General features: G+C 46.5%; 1 protein-coding gene across 1 annotated transcript in view; it reads left to right on the top strand.

Annotated features, from left to right (window-relative positions):
- Positions 1-2,168: 2,168 nt before the first annotated feature.
- Positions 2,169-20,408, top strand: part of LOC147120554 (von Willebrand factor D and EGF domain-containing protein) — a 403,257-nt gene continuing 385,017 nt past the window's right edge. The window contains exon 1 of the mRNA XM_085986654.1: positions 2,169-2,820. Coding sequence (XP_085842780.1) covers positions 2,721-2,820 — 100 coding nt within the window. The 5' untranslated portion in view covers positions 2,169-2,720. The remainder of the gene's footprint in view (positions 2,821-20,408) is intronic.

The raw sequence follows: 20,408 nt of genomic DNA, 5'->3' as shown, positions 1-20,408 counted from the left end.
CAACTTGCAGCCTTTATGCAATTTCTTTACTAATGTTTCTATAAAAACACACATAGACTTCGCAAAGTGCTGCTAACATGAATGCCACTCGTTGCTACTGTGATATTCTATGCATGACCCTGCTGGAGGGCATCTGTTCACAAGGCCCACTGGTGTTTGTGAGCAGAGAACACTGGGCATCAATGAGAACTGCTACTGTGATATTCTATGCATGACCCTGCTGGAGGGCATCTGTTCACAAGGCCCACTGGTGTTTGTGAGCAGAGAACACTGGGCATCAATGAGAACTCTCAATTCCTCCTGCTTGGTTGCCTGCAACCATTCTACCAGCAAGTGAAATCAGCCTTGGTTCCTTCTTGAAGTTTGTATCAGAAAGTCTCCATAGCAGCAGTGGGAGCATTCATGGGGGTTGCTCCTATTGTGTATAAGGCCTGTATTACTGAAGTTACCACTGCAAATCCATATCTATCTAACCGATCCATTTTGCCTTCTATTGCCATGAGTATGGAGGGAAATAGAATCTTAGAAATTTATGGCACAGAAGGAGGCCATTCGGCTTATCGTGTCTGTGCCGGCAATTGACTGTCAACCCAATCATGTGTTCCAACATTCTGAGTTAGAAAGCAGCCACTTTGAGGTCTGTATCCATAGACAACTCAGGAGGAGCAAACAAAACACGAGACTGCTACCCTGCATCTGCAAGGCCTTCATCAACCCCTACCACTACCACCCCTTCCTCAACAGTGACCTGTACTTCTCCTGCTTCTTCCACAATCTCACTCAATCTTCTTCTGAGCTGTGTGTATTTTTGTTAATGGCTACATAAAGTATAGATAGTCATGATTGTGGCTGTGGTACTCTTCATGTGTGCCTCATAGGGCACTGGGTTTTCCTTTGTCTGTGACTAGAACAGGTTAGATGTTAAGAATATATCTTATCACACTTATTAATTTGGATTGCACTGTGATTACATGCACTATTTTGCACGTAACGTTGTACAAATCAAAGTAGAAGATTAGAACTTTAGAAAATTGCAGCACATAAGGAAGCCATTCAGCCCGTTGTATCTGTGCTGACTCTGTGCTAGAGTAATTCAAAACTAAGACTTGTATCTGCTGAAAATGTTGATCTATTCCTTCAAAGGATGCAATGCTTTTCACCTCAGCTATTACCTGTGGCAAAGGATTACAAGTTCCAACAAAACTCTGCTTTTAAAAAAATATTCTAACCTCTCTTCTCCTTTCTCTTAGTGACAATTTTAGATTGATGATTCCCTTGTCAATTACTTGCCAACTAAAGGAAACAGTCTTTCTCGATTCACCCGATCAAAATGACATAATTTTTCAAACCTCAATTTAAATCTCATCTTAGTCTTCTCTGCTCCAGTGGAACACAGTCCAGTATCTCAAGCCTCTCTTCATAGCGGCATACTTGTGGGCCTGTACCCTGTTTGGGGTCCTTTCTCCTGCACCGGGGAACTCCCTCCCTAACAGCACTGTGGGAGTACCTTCACCACACGGACTGCAGCGGTTCAAGAAGGCGGCTCACCGCCACCTTCTCAAGGGCAATTAGGGATGGGCAATAAATGCTGGCCTTGCCAGCGATGCCCACATCCCATGAACAAATATAAAAAAACAAAAAGGTTCTACTCTTTCTCAATAAAGTACATTTTTAAAATTAATGTATTTTGATTTATTCTCAGGATGTGGGCGTCGCTAGCAAGGCCGGCATTTAGTTCCCATCGCTAGTTGCCTTGAGAAGGTGGCAGTGGGCCATCTTCTTAAACGGCTGTAAGCGTTTCGATACAACTGAGTCGCTTGCTACGCCACTTCAGAGCGCAGTTAAGAGTCAACCACATTGGTGTGGGACTAGTCATCATGGGTAAAACACACTCTCTATGGTCAATCGGCCATTTCATTTAAATATTGTGCACGCCACTTTGTGTCATTTATATTGGCTGATGAAGCCTTATTAACAACTCACGTCCTGATCCATCAGTGCCTCCACCATCTACAGGGCTCATCAAAACCCCTCACTTGGATAGTTGCTGCCACAACACTGGAAGATCCAAAACAAAGCACTTAGCTTGATCAGCAGGGGCCCTGTCACTATCAGTATCATTATTACAAGTAGGTGATTGTCTTTTTTTTCCATTATCAGTAATGCAATTAGTTAATGGAATTGCATGATTCAAAATTGTGCTTTTTCACCATTTTGTTAGTGGGAATAACTATGGAAAAAAGGAAAATATTGTCCTCTGTAGAGGTCTAGGGTAGCAGGCAAAACTTGCAGTAAGATAATTGGACAATGAGTGATACTGTATTCGACCAGGACGCTACACACCTTAAATCTAAATTTAAAATCATCAGCAGAATGAGGTTTATCTAAGCTAATACAAAGTGATGTGAACTATCCATGCGGTGCCGTCCTTTGCATTTTATACTGAGAGGTGTTTTTTTTTTCCAACCATATCTGTTACTGAAGATCTCTATGGGCTGGACACACGAGCACGTTTTTCCTGTCTCGGAAATGCTAATGTGGGAATGTTGTGAGCCCTCTGCAGGATTATTGCGATCTGACACCAGCCCGGGATTGCATGGCGCCGACTGACTGCGCTCGCTGACTTTCTGCAGCTTTTTTGATGGGACCCTGCTCGGAATCAACAAGGACTCGGCGGTTCCTGGGGAATATCGTGGCGCAAATGAAACGCTGAATTCACCATGTATCCCCTGACCCCTTTCCTTCTGCTAGCATCATCTGGTCGCTATCGCCTCTTTGGGCTTTTTCTACTCAACGTGTGTATCTCTTTTGCACAGTTTGGTAAGCTTAAGTTTTTTTTTTAAATCGGTGAATGTGCCTTTTAACACAACTTTGGCATAAGTGTTGTTTTAATATTTTTGCGCACACATTATTCTGCCGAGAAACGTGAGGAATGATTCAGGCGTTTGTCAAAATGTTGATGTTGGATCTCAGAATGTTCAATCACTCTACATTATAAGAGTTGGCAGCTGCATTCTGCTGTTTTACTTTAAGCGGACAGGAAAGCTGCAGGAGTGTGTCAGTGGCAAGTTTTCCCCGTCTGAAGGTTGGAGGCAGTTTTGTGGCTGGCTTTTGTGGTGCCCTAAATCTTGGGAGGTCGCCGGCGCAACTTGCAGACAACGGGAGGGCGAAAAAAAAGTTGAAAAGACCCAAAATGCAGTGAAGAGGGTGCGGGTATATTAGATAAAGAGCGCTCCTCGCATTGAAAGGTGCTGGTGTTCACAGTGCTCTTGGTAGGGGCAGGTTGTCAGCTGTTTCTTGTTTTGTTTAAGAGGGGCTTTGTGCGTGCATTTGTAATCTTAGAAGAATGATCTGATATATAAAAAACAATTCGATGCATTTCCCCAGATTGTAGTCTCAGACTGAACCAAAACAAAGTCAGCGTGCTTCTGTAAAGGTGTGGACCAGGCGCAATATTAATCACAACAGGCGCCAGTTTATTGTGTGGTATTGACAGTGTTGTCAGCATCATAAAAGCAAAGCCATCTATCCAAACATCTGAGGCTGATTTGTCAGCGGCTTTGTTTAATTCCAAATAAACGCGTGGTCAATTACTTATTCCTTTCGTAAAACTTTAAAAAAATGTAACTACCACCCAATCCAATCAGTTGAGAGAGGTGTTTATTGTTATTGCAGTAAGCTTTTGATCAAACTTCAAAGCTTGTCATATATTTACCCTCTCTGTGGCTCAATTGGGACATGGCAGGCAAGTCACGGCAAGTGGGGGCTAGGAATTGTGGATTAAAAAAAATTATATGTCCACATTTGTGATGTTATAGAAACCTGAATTTGTTTTAAAATTGTATTCAGAAGATGTTGCAGCCATCAACAAACTACAGAAAATATCTCCAGTCATAAAGTTGATCATAACTGACCAGTAACATTGATATGTAGCCAGTGGCATTGGTAGATAGATATTTATGATAATTCACTGCTAGCTTTGACACATCTGTTGATATACACATCAGGACCTTATAAAGCATGTGTACTTCTGGTCATAAAAAGAAAGCCAAATGAAAACTTATGATAAATTTGCTAAACTACATCTAAAAACGGGGAAGAGATATTCACCACCTCCAATTTCCCCTCCTAGTCACACACCAGCCTGACTTTAGAAATATATTGCTGTTCCTTCATCGTCACTGGGTCAAAATCCTGGAACTCCCTCCCTAACAGCACTGTGGGAGCACCTTCACCACATGGACTGCAGCAGTTCAAGAAGATGGCTCACCACCACCTACTCGAGGGCAATTAGGGAGGGGCAATAAAGGCTGGCCTTGCCAGCGACGCCCACATCCCAGGAACGAATAAAAAAAAAACTGATCAAGCTAGCTGTTGACACTGTACTTCATATACTTATAACAGAAACAATTTAAAGGGTATTTATGTACAACACAGCTGTATGGCTTTTCTGCATGTTTTAGTAGAACACATTTATTTATCTTCGGCACAGAATACTATAATCTAATATGAGTGTGCAAGTAAAAATGCTAAGAGTTCAGCTGAGGCAGCTTGATTTCTGTTAACTTGGGAAGCAACAGAAGTTGTTCACTTATTCACAGAAATCACAGAAACCCTACAGTGCAGATAGAGGCCATTTCGGCCCATCGAGCCTGCACCGACACATATCCCACCTGATCCCCATAACCCCTACACCAACACATATCCCACCCTATCCCCGTAACCCCACGTATTTAATCCCCCTAACACTAAGGGTCAATTAATCATAGCCAATCAACCTAACCCGCACATCTTTGGACTGTGGGAGGAAACCGGAGCACCCGGAGAAAACCCACGCAAACATGGGGAGAATGTGCAAACTCCACACAGTCACCCGAGGCCAGATTCGAACCTGGGATTGTGGCTGTTGGGGGAAAAGGGTGTATCAGAATTCATCAGATATCCTCTGATTGATGCTGGTGGTGTTTAATTATTACTTTGTGATTGCATATGATTTGGATTGGAACAGTGAGCAGAAATGGCCTGAGGAAAGAAAGCCTCAGTGGAGTTAGGAAGGACATCAGTGATTGCTAAATACTACTGCTGCCCTTTTCAGCAAATAAAAAGTAACAGGATGAGAACACAGAATGCATCAGAAAGATCTAGGCTTGAATCTTCTAGTAGTAATTTTGGAAAGATCAGTTTTAAAATCTGTAGTAGTTTATAATGCTATAATAAAGAGAACTATTGTTATCAGTAGGCAGAGCACTATGTTGTGAAAAGGTCTCAAGTGCTCTCCACCTACCCCCCAGAGCCAAAGAAAATTTACATTAATGGATATAGCCTACTTTAATGAATTCCTTCATACAGTTTTGGACACCAATATAATGCCGTGACCCTTAAATGTTCCCGAGGAGCACATGCAACTTCTTGAATTAAAATAAGACCAAAACAGTGGACTGAGAAACCAACAACAACAATAGCTTGCATTTATATAGTGCCTTTAACATAGAAAAACATCGCAAGGTGCTTCATAGAGGCATAACCAAAAAATGGAATGCCAAACCAAAGAAGAATGTATTAGGAGGAGTGATCAAAAACTTGGTCAAAATGATGGGTTTTAAAGAAGGTCTTAAAAGAGGAGATGGAGGTTGAGAGGCAAGGGTGTTTAAGGAAGGACTTCCAGAGCACGAAGCCAAGATGACTGAAGGCACAGCCACCAATTGTGGGGTGAAGGGAGGGGTGGACGCACAAAGAGATCAGAGTCAGAGGAACAAAGCGTTCGGAGTAGTGTTTGTAGGGCTGGAGGAGATTACAGAGATAGAGAGGGTAGAGGCTATGAAGAGATTTAAACACAGGTCAGAATTGTAAATTAAAATTGTAGGGGGACTGGGAACCAATGTAGGTCAGCAAGGACAGGGGTGATGTGTGTGTGGGATTTGGTGTGGGCTAGGATACAGGCAGCAAGGTTTCGGTTGAGGTGAAGGAGGGTGGAGCCTGGGAGGCCAGCCAAGAGTGCATTGGAATAGTTGAGCGTGGAGGTAATATAGGCATAGATGAGGGTTTCAGCAGCAGATGGGCAGGGGCAAAGGCCAGTGATGTTGGGAAGGTCAAAGTAGGTGGTCTTTGTGATGGAGAAGATATGGCATCAAAAGCTCAGTTCCAGGTTGAACAGGATGCCAAGATTGTGAACAGTCTGGCTCAGCCTGAGACAGTGGCTGAGGAGGGGGGATGGAATTGGTGAGAAAGGTACATAGCTTGTGGAAGGGATCAAATGCAATGGCTTCGGTCTTCCGGGGGAATGGGGCTGGGAGGATGCAAAGGCCACAATTTCATTACCGCCCCCACCATTAGGTGAGACTACCAAAGAGAGGAGTATAGAGTCTTGGTATCCGCTACAAAGAGCAGGAAATGGGCAAAGGACAAGAGACCAACTGTTCTACACCCCTCCCCCTACTGCCATCCACAGATGGAAATCAGAGACTGAAGTCCCATTATATACTGAATGAAGCTGGTGCTTCAAACTAGCACATGAACAGGGCAGCTCTTCCATGACCAGCTGGATACTGCAATGATTTGAATGTGGTTGTTTGTCATTCCATATGAAAGAGGAGATCCTGTGATCCAGGCTGTAAAAGGTTATCGTTATAAATTACAAGTTCATTTGAAGGAGGGAGAGAAGATTAGGAAAAATATTCAGGGTAAGTTTTCCAATTTTGTGTCCCCAGCGCAAGGCCTCACCTACCAGGAGCACACATGAAGAAATAGGGGTACAGTAGTGTAGTGGTTATGTTACTGGACTAGTAATCCAGAGGGCTGGACCAAAAATTCCAGAGAACATGGCCTTGAAATTGGATCGCGCCATGCTTGTTTTACAGGCGTTAGGTGCCTAAGGGTCCAATATGACAGACAAGAGGGCACGCACTCATTCCGCTCTGGAAGTGTACCGCCCATCATATAGATTAGGACTCCTGTGTAGGTGTCCAGGGCATGCATCTGAAACTGGTATTAGGCAACTGTATATGAAAATTAGGGGCTTTACACCTGTTTCAGGCCCCTTTGCAAAATTGGATGGTGAATGACTGCAACATGCATCAGGCAGGTGCACAGCAATCAAACTAGTGGTTCCTAAAGGGACCACAAGAGGTTGCCATTCGAAAGGCAATGTGGAGTGGGAGCGGCTCCACATTAACACTGCTGGTAGCTGCCGGTCGCCGCTCATCCCCCTCCCGACAGCTCCCCCCCCCACAACCCCCAGACTCTCCTGAGGTCCTTGGCCAGTGTCTGAACTGACTGATCTTGCTTCCTCCCACCGCGACCGGCGAGGTGCCTCCGGGGCTGTGAATGGTGCCCGCAGCTCGCCGGTAATATACTAATGAGACCGGTGGACCAATTTTATGTGGCCCTGTCGCCGGTCTCATTAGGATCACGCAGATTGCGCTGCACCGGGACCATGCGGGCGCGATCTTCCAAAAAAAAAAAATTGCCCATGAGTTCAAATGCCACCTTGGCAGTTTGAGAATTTGAATTCAGTTTAAAAAATCTGGAAATAAAAAAATAGCTGTAAAATATCAGTAAAAGTGACAGATTGTTGTAAAAACCCAACACGTTCACGTACGTTCTTTAGGGAAGGAAGCCTGCCGCCCTTACCAGGTCTGGCCTAAAATGACTCCAGTCCCACACCAACGTGGTTGACTCTTAATTGCCCTTTCTCGTGGCCTAGCAAGCTGCTCAGTTGTATCAAGCGCGACCACCAGCACCTTCTCGGGAACTAGGGATGGGCGATAAATGTCAGCCTTGCCGGTGATGGACACATCCCAATAATGAATAAACAAATTTAATGGTGAGGAGCCTTGATTTTCCACCCATTAAAATGAATGGGCAGAAAATTGGACTGCCAGCATGCAATTTTCTGATATGCATTTACGGCAGGAGTGGCTGTGAGCTGACGAGGTGGAAAACTTACCCTTGTATTTTGTGTCCCGATCTAACATTGAGGATATTCCACACAATAGGAAACTGTTTACCAAGCTCAAAGTAGGATGGATAATTAGTTATTGCCAACAGTGGAAACCAATGTTATGACAGTGTGCTATGAGGTCATCATTATATGTAATTATATGTGGAGACTTTAGTACCACACGGAAAGACAATTATTCAGGTGATTTGAATGGAACAGTAGGAGAGAACACTTGTTATCAGGTTTCTGGTCAGACTGCAGATGAAATGCACAGGCCACAAGCATCTTACCAAGAATCCCCTATTTTACCTTCCCTCAGACCCTCACTTTACAGATAGTGCTTACGTACAGATTTCATTCACTGAAAACCTGATCATGTCAAACCACTTAGCTTGGCACAGCTGACTATGTCCAAGTGGAGTTTCACTGGCATCAGGAAAGAAATATCAAACACGAGGTTTCGCTGCATGACATCACTAATGTGTCTCCAGCTTGAAGTTAATGCCTTGTACAACAGTTTCCCTGCTGCTCGGGGATCACGTCAGGTAAAGAGGACGGGAGTTGTGTCAGCATGGGATTATTGACTAACTTGACAACTGCAAATGGTCCATAAGAACATAAGAAATAGGAGCAGGAGTAGGCCATTCAGCCCTTCGAGCCTGCTCCGCCATTCAGTGAGATCATGGCTAATCTTCTGCCTCAATTCCATTCACCGGCCCTATCGCCATATCCCTTGATGCCCTTACTAGTCAGAAATCTATCGACTTCTGTTTTGAATATACCCAATGACTGAGCCTCCACAGCCCTCTGGGGTAGAGAATTCCAAAGATTTACCACCCTCTGTGTGAAGAAATTTCTTCTCATCTCAGTCCTGAATGGCCTACCCTTTATCTTGAGGCTGTGGCCCCTGGTTCTAGACTCCACAGCCAAGGGAAACATTCTCCCAGCATCCATCTTATTAAGCCCTGTAATAATTTTGTATGCTTCAATGAGATCCCCTCTCATTCTTCTGAATTCAAGAGAATACAGGCTTAGTTTACTCAATCTCTTCTCATACAACAGTACCGCCATCCCAGAAATCAATCTCGTGAACCTTCGTTGCACTCCCTCTATGGCAAATATATCCTTCCTTAGGTAAGGAGACCAAAATTGTACACAGTACTCCAGGTGTGGTCTTACCAAGGCCCTATATAATTGGAGTAAGACTTCTTTACTCCTGTACTCAAATCCCCTTGTAATGAAGGCCAGCATACCATTTGCCTTCCTAATGGCTTGCTGCACCTGCACATTCACTTTCAGTGACTCATGTACAAGGTCACCCAGGTCCCTTTGAGCATCTGCATTCCCCAATCTGTCACCATTTAGGAAATACTCTGCCTTTCTGTTTTTTCTACCAAAGTGGATAACTTCACATTTATCCACATTATATTCCATCTGCCATGTTCTCGCCCACTCACTGAGCCTGTCGAGATCCCCTTGAAGCCTCTTCACATCCTCTTCGCAACTGACACTGCCACCTAGCTTTGTATCATCAGCAAATTTGGAAATGTTACATTTAGTCCCCTCATCCAAATCATTGATATAGATTGTGAATAGCTGGGGCCCAAGCACTGATCCTTGCGGTACCCCACTAGTCACAGCCTGCCATCCTGAAAAAGACCCATTTATCCCTACTCTTTGTTTTCTGTCTGTTAACCAATTCTCAATCCATGCTAGTATATTACCCCCAATTCCATGTGCCCTAATTTTGTTCACCAATCTCTTTTGTGGGACCTTATCAAGGCCTTCTGAAAATCCAGATACACCACATCTACCGGTTCCCCTTTGTCTACTCCACTAGTTACATCCTCAAAGAACTCCAATAGGTTTGTCAAACAGGATTTCCCTTTCATAAATCCATGTTGACTCTGCCCAATCTTACTATTAGTTTCTAAGTGCCCAGTTATTGCATCCTTTATAATACATTCCAGCCTTTTCCCAACTACTGATGTGAGGCTAACAGGTCTGTAGTTCTCCGTTTTCTCTCTCCCTCCTTTCTTAAATAACGGGGTTACATTTGCTATTCTCCAATCTGTAGGAACCGTTCCAGAATCTACAGAATTTTGGAAGATGACAACCAATGCGTCCACTATTCCAATGGCCACCGCTTTCAAAACCCTAGGATGTAGGTCATCCGGTCCTTGGGGTTTATCGACTTTTAGTCGCATTAATTTGGTACTACTGTTTTTTTACTAATCAAGAATTTCTTTAAGTTCCTCATTCTCGTCCCACCCTTGGTTTTCTCATATTTCTGGAAGGTTTTTTGTGTCTTCCTCCATGAAGGCAGAAACAAAGGGGGAAAAATCCAGTTGGTTTGCGCCTCCCGTTAGTGCCTTAAGAGGGCGCTAATGGGGCGCAAAGCAACTAGCACCCGGGCGCGGCAATATCTGCGCCTCTCGCGAAATTGACCTGACATTTTGCGGCGGCGCTAAACAATACTGCTCCGATCTCCTGCGCACACAGATATTGATGTCATTCGAGCGTGCAATGCCCTTGTGGCGCCCCAAAACGGAAATTGAGTGGCGCCCCCCTCCTTTCCGCCTGGCGCAAGCAATGACAGGTAGACTGGAACGCTTCCCAGTCGCTGTGGGGCTGGGGGGGCGCTATTTAAAGGGGGCCTCTTCCTGGCTTTTTCTGTGGTAGACATTTTTGCACCACTCATTCTGAGAGAGAGAGAGAGAGAGATTCTGAGAGAGAGAGAAAGAGACTTCTGCATTGAGTCAATGTTGTGTGAAGTAGTTTTGGCTACTGAGCATCACTTTGCAGGTACTTCAGTTTTTGACCTTCATTACTTTGATTGCCAAGAGACTATGGGGGCTGCACTGATTGGGGGCGTCGTCCTGCGCCAGCAGAATCGGAGGCCACAGAGACGCAGAGAGAGAGAGTGGCAATCATGGCCAGATGGAGGAGGGCCAACAGGCCTCTGTACAGGAGACATTACCCTCCCAGGGTATTTCACCAACAATTCTCCTACATTAATATGTCTGAGGAGCAGTGTTTGCGAAGGCTGCACTTCAGCAAGGAGGTGGTCACTGAGCTCTGCCACCTGCTGCAGCCAGATCTGCAGCCTCTACTGAGGAACAGGACGTCTCTGTCGGTGGCAGTGAAGATCACTGTGGCTCTGAACTTTTATGCTACTGGGGACATCGCCAATATCTCCCAGTTCGCGGTCCATTGCATCATCCGTCGGGTCACAAATGCCGTCTATGAAAAGGAGACGACAGTACATCTCTTTCCCCATGACCCGGGCTAAACAGCATGAACGCGCATTGGGCTTTGCGAGGATAGAGGGCTTCCCCATGGTGCAGGGCGCCATTGACTGCACACATGTGGCTTTGCGTGCACTGCATGAGAATGCAGAGGATTTCTGCAACCGAAAGGGGTTCCATTCCTTAATCGTCCAGTTGGTCTGTGACCACAGACAGCTGATACTCGCTGTCAATGCTCGCTATCCTGGCAGCAGCCACGATGCTTTCATCCTGCGCCAGACTGCTGTGGCAGAACTTTTCCAGGCACTGCTTCACCCAGGTGGTTGACTTCTCGGGGACAAGGGATATCCACTGTGCACCTGGCTGATGACACCGCCCCGTACGCCCAACACCCCTGCTGAGCTTTGGTACAACGAGAGCCATCTTGCTACCAGGAACATCGTTGAGCACACAATCGGCATGCTCAAGCAATGGTTCCGCTGTCTGGACCACTCAGGAGGAGCCCTGCAGTACTCGCCTGAGCGAGTCTCCCTCTTCGTAGTTGTGTGCTGCATGCTGCATATCCTGGCAATCCTCAGGACCCAGCCAATGCCATCAGGCCTTAGAGCACCACCAGAGGAGGAGGAGGAGGATGATCATCAGCAGCAGCAAGGCAGGAGGGAGGTCCACAATGTAAAAACTGGAAGGGCCGTCCATCAACGTCTGATAGCAAGCTGCTTCTAGGCCCCTGCTGAGGAAATGGCTTCTGCCATTGAGAACAACATGAACGAAACCAACCCGCAACCCCTAAGCCGGCCAAGGCAGCAATGATTCCAAAGACCAAACATATACATTTTGAATACAAAAACGTATTTATTTTACAAACTCTGTGTATGTCATTTCCTCATGACAAACTAATAGAAAGAAACACAAAAAAAGTCATTAACATAACTGGTTCTCACAACCTGGAGATAATGTCCAAAACACTAAACAAAAGTTTGACCACGAACCTCGGCATTTAATAAAAAATTAACCAACATTTTGTCACACCACCTACTTTTTGCCCTTTGAGGGTGATCTCCTTCCCTTGCGCACTTCCCCCCTTCCCACTCTACTGCTCCTCCGTAATGGGACCCCAGTGGCTGCAGCAAGGCTGGTAGAAGGCTGCTGATTGTCAGAACCTGAGACTGCAGATGCCCTTGAAGGACGGCCTCAACCAGCCCTGGGCCTGGAGGGCCCGGCTGCAGACTGCACCAACCCTGCATGGGCGGCAGCAGTCTGTCCTACAGGTGGTGGCAAGTGCAGTGGAGAAGTGACAGTGGTGGCAGCAGGAATGTTGTCATCTTGAGAGAGGACAGTAACTCCCTACTCGACCGACACACTGGCACTCCCACGGGGCAGCACTTCAGCATCCGGAGCAATCTGCTGGAGCACAGATTGCTGGCCTGCTGTGGCGCGGTGAGAGCTCCGGGGAAATGTGTCCGAACCAGCGAGGATGGCAGCAGTCAGTGGTCGCGTGGCCTGAAACTCAGTCTGCATGAGAGCATTCAGAGATGGGGTCATGGCAGCCAGTGACTGAATTGCAGCACTAAACATTTGCGTGGCATCCACCTGTGCTACAGCGAAGTGCTCCACAATCCTTGCCAGTGATTCAGTGCATTCGGGCACCCTTCCCACTGCACCCATGAGCTCAGTGTGCATGTCCACCGCCTGGGTGTTCATTTCAGCAATGAGCCGCTCCTCCTCTGTGTCCAGTGCAGTAGGACTCGCTGGCATACTCTCCCTCTGTGGAGAAGGCCTCCTACCTTCACTACCCCCATCATGTTGCTGCAGCCCACTGGGTCCTGGAGCTTCACCCTCATCAGACCCTTCCCCCCTGCTCCCCTCCAGGGAAGGCGTGTTCACAGTGTGGGCATGGGCTTCCTCGGGAGAGGGTGGCGCTGATGCTTCGGTTTCATCTTCCTCCTCGCCTGCAGCTTCACTCCCACTGGCAGCTTGAGGGCCTGTCTCCTCAGCTGGTGAATCACCATCTGAAAGCAGGGAGGTACAAGAGTGGCTTTAGCATGAGGACAGGGTGGCAGTAAGGGAGGAATGAGTGCAGCGATTTAGTAAGTTGGATTGAAAGTGTCAAAGGCTGGTGTTGAGGGACAAGTGAAAGGAGAGAGGACAAAAGGGTGATGACCTTACCAGTGCTGTCCGGAACAGGGCCGGCCTCTCCAGTGGCGACGGGACCGATCACCCGGCTTGCCACAATCCTCTGGATGCGAGCCTCAAGATCGCTGAGGGGTTGCAGCTGAGGCTGCCCTCCACTCGTCCGTTGCTGCTGTCTCCTATTATGAGATAGCTTGGCCTGCAAGAAAAAGGATGTTGTCTGAGTAAATATACAGCCATGGTCTTGCCTGATGTGCCTCCCATAGGTGAATCGCCCTTACTGTATGCAAAGTGTGGAATGTGCATGTGTGTTTCATGAGAGGGCCATAGGTGTTCGATGAGTGTTGGGCATTGGGTTTTAAGACCCTCTGGCCATAGAGTGAGGTTGAGATGGAGGGATGGATAGGTATTGAAAAAAAGCCACTCACCCTGACGACCCGAGTGAGATCGTTGAACTTTTTTCTACATTGTATATGGGTCCTGGGCACCATGCTCCTGGAGGAGACGCTCTGAGCCACCTCCCTCCACACTCTTCTGTACTCGCGCGGCAAAGGCCTGCTGCCACTCTCTGGGTACAGTATTAGATTTTCTGCGCTCCACCACGCCAACCAGAGCCTCCAAGGCCCGATCGCTGAAGCACTGTTCTCGCTCCCTGGCCCTCTCCATAGTCCTTGGCTGCAAGATTTAGCCACAGGTCTCTCCAGGCCGAGATTCAAGGCTCCAATGAGCAGGGTGTGGCTGGAGAGCAAGATCGACTCTCCCCTTTAATAACTGGCTGGCGCCAGTGTGTCTGTGTTCCATTGTTAACTGACAGCACCTGCGCTGCGCCCGCACTCTGAGTTAGCGGCACGCTCCTCAGCCTTTGCGCCTTAAGACAGGTGTGTAGTGCCTGACTTAGCTCTCCAATCAACTCCTGGGGCGATAAAAGCCAAGTTTGCAGTCGGAGGCGATAATTAGCGCCAGGCGCTAAACTTTGCGCACGGCCGATAATCGCGCCCCAAATGGGGCGATAATGAATTTTTCCCCCAAAATATTTCTTTAATTTCTCTGCCATTTCCTCATTCCCCATTATAAATTCTCCCGTCTCTGACTGTAAAGGACCTACATTTACCTTTGCCAGTCTTTTCTTTTTCACATACCTATAGAAGCTTTTACAATCCGTTTTTATATTTTTCGCTAGTTTGTGCTCATATTCCATTTTCCCTTTCTTTATTAATTTCTTGGTCCCCCTTTGCTGATTTCTAAAAGCTCCCATTTCATAGGTCTTCACTTTCCAAGCTCAGAAGATGTTGCTTACTGCATTTGAAAGATAGATTGACCTTTATGCAGCTAGCAAGTATTTGGAGCAAACTCTCTATCCAGTGTCACCTCATTGGAATAACATCTCTCACCATTGACAGATCGTTTCTGTCATCTCAACCTCACGTGCCATCTATTTCATCAGCATCGGTGTCCTTGAAAAAATCTCACCTTGGTCCTCAGAATCCCACCACCATCAGCCCCAACACCAGCAGCATCAACACCAACCTTCTCTGCAATCAATTGTTACTGCACAGGACACAGGGCATCAGCACCTGACCACTTTACTGCCTGGGACGCCAGGGATGGCCTCAGCACGGCCACATTTACTTCACTTGACGTTGCACACCCTGGCTGCCACATAATGCAGCAGGTTGGCATCACCTCACACCAACATCATAAAGCATCCCTATAATGCCCAGGCCATTCCTTTCACACTGATCACCATTACGGGTTGTGGGGGAGGGGGGGGGGGGCGTACTGCTACGTCTCACCATTCAGTGCAACTCACTGAGTCACTTCCAAAGGTGCACACAAATCTGTCCAAGAACGCAATGTTGAAAATAAAAATGTCAATGTTTGACAGCACATTACCATAAGCTTCACATGAACATTGGCTAAAACACCCAAGTGCCTACCCTTGTGTGTTGTTAGTTGGTATGCTTGCAATAGGATGAGGGTGAGTGTGAGGGGTGGCTAGTGAGATGGGGATGTGATAAGGTAGATAGAGAGGGATGGGTGGAGGCACAAGGTAAGTTGGTGTGAGTAAAGATGTGCAGGAGTAGGGTAGGGAAGGCAGAGTGATGGGGATGTGATGAGTGGCACAGCAGGATGAGGTTGAGTGTGGCATGGCAGTAATGTTTCATGATCTACTGAGTTCATTGAATGGTTTGCGCCACTGCAGCCTGGTCCTTCTGACGACATCCCTGCTTGTGCCCTCCTGTGCAATGTGCAACCAGGCTGCATTGGTCTCCTGGGGAGGTCTCTTCCGCCCATGGGAAGGGAAGACAACCTCCCTGCGTGCTGTGACTCTGTCCATAAGCATATGGCGGGAATCATGGGCAAGCCTGGGTACAGCCGTGCACCTCTGCAGTGCTTGTCAGTGTTTGCAGCGCCTCAGTGCTATAGAACACTGACAGCAGAACTGTCAAAATGAATTTGGACATGGCCCCTTTAAGGAAACCAGCTGATGACGCGTCATCAAACCCGCTTCCTTTTAATTGGCCTGGAACCTCGTTGGGTGGGCTTAATAAGCCCAATCATCGTAAAATCACTTGGAGAGAGTGGGCCTGAGCAGGCTGGGCCCCTCCACCAGCCCTGGCCGCCCTAGACCCGCCTCGCCTTGGCAAAATCATGGCCAACATGTTTAACTCTTAATGCTCTCAGCACAATTAGGGATGGTCAACAATGTGAGCGTTGCCCACATCTCAAGAATAAATTGATATTAAAAAATCAGTTGGTAAATAAAGAATACTAATTAACCAAAAGGACAGGGAAGTGTACCTCTTTCTCACCAGTGATATTAATTCAAGCTCGGTTCAAAGCTGTATGGTTCTCTGACAGATTCAAGTATTGATGGAAGATGTTTCCAATGTCTGGTCCAACACACATATCACACCTCTTTAGAAGCGTGTAACTAAATGCTGCATCTTGGTGGACAAGGCTGAGCTGGTGAACACCATATTTTCAGAAAAGCCACTAGAACGCAAATCACTTCCAAAACTGCCATCAACTTTAGCAAGTCAGTCAGCTAAATTAGATCCAGCTCAGGTTTTCAAAACCTTGGCCGGAATTTTCCTTACCTTGGTGGGTCCGGTGCGGCCAGTGTCCGTGTCGGGTCGTGACCCTGCTGCTGGCTCCATCCCGCTGTAGAAAATGAACTTACCTTAATGGGGCCTATTAAGCCCGCCCAGCGCGTTACCCGGCCCAATGAGATGGAGCGGGTCTGGTGACACCATTCATGATGCGTTTTACGCTGGGATCCTTAAAGGGACCATGGCCACATTACATTTTGAGTTTATCTAACATAGTTGTTGTTGAATCTTTATTGTACAATAATATAATAAAAGTTATATATGAGTGACAAAGAAATATTTAAATATTATCATAAAGTAATATAATGCCATCTATAAATACGATCAAGAACATAAGTAAAAAAGTACATTTAATTAGTCACAAATCTATGGGGAGAAAAATTCGGTATCGACCATTTTGGGGCGCTAACTTCAACGCCCGGTGCTAATTAGCGCAGGCGACCGCAAAATTGAGTTTTAGCATCCCAAGAGGGAAGTGGTGCGATAAATCAAGCGTTCCACTTCCTTCTTAGGGTGCTAACGTCGGAGAGTGGGCTGGAGACTTCAGCAGCGTTGCACACTGGGCCGTGCAGCGCTGTCTCCTTCCCTCCCTTAAAGGGAAGGGCCATCGCTGCAGGCTCTGCAATATAAAAAGTAACTACCTGGGCCACCAAGGCAGCTGTGATCCCGCGCAATCAGCCCGGCACTCAAGCAGAGTGCCGGGCTGATTGATCACGAGCAGGAACCCGTGAAAAAAACTAGAACAGGAAAGGTAAGTTTTTTTTTCCAATTACCTCGGCCACCTCGCTTTTAATCATCACCCCCGAAGCGCCTCCTGCAGCTGTCGGTGTTTTCGACCAGCGCTGCTGCAGGGGGCGGAAGTCAATTTCGGGTCCGGGGCGGTACCAGGGCTTACGCCGATGACGTCACGATCTCCGGGTGAAGGAGATCGGGGTGCAATGCCGTAGCGCCGCCCCAAAACTCCCACTGAATATGGCGGGAGTCGATGTCAGTGCCACGCCCGGTCGCAAAGCCATTTGTGCCCTAACGGGAGGCGCAAAGGCACCCAATTTCATCCCCATAGACTTTTGTATCAGTAACTGGTACAAATAAAAGATGTATGTGTATATAGGTAATACATAAAATTAAGCAGATTTTAAATGTAATTGTAAAGGGGTGGATTTGCAATCTTATGCAAGTTCAGCGGAAGAGCTGTGGAATCCTTGACAAACAGTGTAAGTGATGCTTACAGTGTGTTTCTGGGATTTCTGCAACTCTTCCGTTGAAGTTAACAATGGACAAGTGAGAGAACCTCTGCAGAAATTCACCCTAAAGTCTCAGACTGAAAAATTAAATTAGTCATATTCAGGGACTGAAAGCAGATTGAACCAGTGGAATGAGTGATGAGAATGAAATTGTTACGGTTGATGACTTGATTTAATCTTTAACTGGGCAATCACAGTATAATGTGAGAAAAACCTAACCAGAAACATAAACATTTATTTAAATGGTATATGTCATTTTTTATAGTGCAGTTACTGTTGAGTTGGAAGGCAACAGCCGAGAATGGCCAGTGAAAAATGTATTTCCCTCATCATCCAGGGTAGCACTTACATCCCTTAAGGAATTTATGAATTAACATTTACCAGTAGCTTTTTGAGTAGAACAGAATCTCCATCAATCTGATGGCTGATATAATCAACATGTTTTTATTTTGGTTTGTTTTCCATGCTGTCAAGTAATCAACAGGCGCAATGGCCACGGAACTCATGCCTCAGGTTGACAGACATTGTTCCCGAGCTGAGTGAATCCCGTGGCCATGCAGGGAAATTTAAAAAGTAAGTGAAAAACAGTTCTTAAGTGCCTGTGAACGACCTCATAATGATTTCAATTGGGTCCCCCGCTGCTGCAGGTTGTGTCGACTCCACGATGACGGTCGCGCCTGTGGGAAAGATGCTTGGGAGCGAGATGACAGCGGGTTCCCGACCCGTTGTCAAAAATAACAACTTACCCACCCGACCCGCCACTGATCGTGCCCGATACCACCCCGGAAAATTCAGCCCCTTGTCTGAGGAACTGGTTGCTCCCTTAGCCTCTGTATTTCTAGCTTTGATATGACTGATAGTAAAAATACAGCTGTATATTATTCTGTGACTCAAGTTGACAGAAACAATAGAACAGATGAATTGCAGAGGAGTTAGTTCCTCAAATACGGCTTTGCTCACCAAATTACCTTGTGCTATTTGGCCTATTTTTCTCGGTTCAAACTTTGGCTGCAACGTTTCTTATACCATCTCATAAAAGAAAATTAAAGGAAAATCTGCAAAACTGAATCATGACAACATTCCTAGGCAATATATCTAATTGAAGCCCATGGGATCAAAGGGGCAGTGACTGTGTGGATACAAAATTGGCTGAGGGACAGAATCCAGAGAATAGTAGTGAACAGCTGTTTTTCAGATCAGAGGGAAGTGTGCAGTGGTGTCTCCCAGGGGTAGGTGTTGGGACTACTGCTTTTTTTGATATGTATTAATGACCTGGACTTGGGTATAAAGGGCATAATTTGACACGAAACTCAGAAATGTAGTAAACAGTGAGGAGGATACTAGCAGGCTTCAGGAAGACATAGACAGACTGGTGAAATGGGCAGACACATGGCAGATGAAATTTAACACAGAGAAGTGAGAAGTGATTCATTTTGGTCGGAAGAATGAGAGGCAATATAAACTAAATTGTTACAAATTTAAAGGAGGTGCAGGAACAGAGAGACCTGGGGTGTATGCACACAAATCTTTGAAGTTGGCAGGACAAGTTGCAAAGGTGTTAAAAAGCCATAAGGGATCCTTGGCTTTATAAATAGAGGCATAGGGCTCAAATTTCCAAGCCCCGTGGAGGCAGGTTTGGAGGCGGGAGTGGGGGGAAAATTGCAGAATTGGGGGGCATGAACCCTTCCCACCCCCAACCCGCCTCCATGCCCGTTTCCCAGGAGGCGGGTACCCGACCTGTGCTGGGAGCCACCTCCCCGAGGCAGGAAGGGGATTAGTGCCAATTAACTGCCTGTTAACTGCCAGTTTTTGGCCTAATCCCTATTTTTAGCTCTGAAGTGTGGGCTGCCCGATGGCTCCAAACCACGCCAAGTTAGCGAGGCGGACCGTCGGGCTGAAGGGCTTGGAGGGGTCGATGTGTCCGGTGTTCAGGGGAGTGATAGGTGCATGAGTGCAGAGAGCAAGTGTGTTTGGTGTGTGTAAAGTGTTTAAATAAGTTTTACTTACCTTTACTTACTAATGCAGGCTTCCTTCCTTCAGGTCTCGGGAGTCCCTCATCTCACCGGCACAGAAAGCAGAATGGCCGCAAGCTGTCAAAAGCTGCAGCCTTCTGCTTTCTGTTCTGGAGAGATTTCTAACTGAGTCTGTGGAGAAGGACTCAAGTTAGAAGTCAGATTGTCAGTGTTTGACAGCTTCACAAGAGCTGTCAAACGCTGATATTTCATCTGTCAAAAGCTCTTGACAGATGAAATGTCAATGCCTGACATCACCTGTAACCGGGTGTCCCTTAATTATCCTGCTGAGCCCGCTGGGCGGGCTCAACAAGGTCAATCAAGGGAAAATCACATGGGTTGGCCACAAATCGATGGAGGCGGGACTACAACCCAAAAAGTGGGAGTCCCGCCTCCATCACCTCCATGACAAAATCCAGCCCATAGAGTCCAAAAGCAAGGAAGTTATGTTAATCCTTTATAAAATACCGGTTAGGATTGAGCTGGAGTATTGTGGCCACTTCTGGCCACCATACTTTAGGAAGGATGTGAAGGCCATGGAGATGGTGCAGAGGAGATTTACTAAAATGGTACCAAGGATGAAAGACTACAGTTACGTGGAGAGACTAGAGAAACTGGGGTTGTTCTCCTTAGAGCAGAGAAAAATCATGAAGGATTTTGATAGAGTAATAAGGATAAACTGTTTCCCGTGGCAGAACGGTCAGTAACTAGAGAACACAGAT

This window comes from Somniosus microcephalus, chromosome 4, assembly GCF_052327205.1.
Source record: "Somniosus microcephalus isolate GS21.2 chromosome 4, FLI_Smic_1.0, whole genome shotgun sequence".
Classification (NCBI taxonomy): Eukaryota; Metazoa; Chordata; class Chondrichthyes; order Squaliformes; family Somniosidae; genus Somniosus; species Somniosus microcephalus.
The sequence above is the reverse complement of the archived record's forward strand: the minus strand, read 5'-3'. Positions and strand labels throughout refer to the sequence as shown.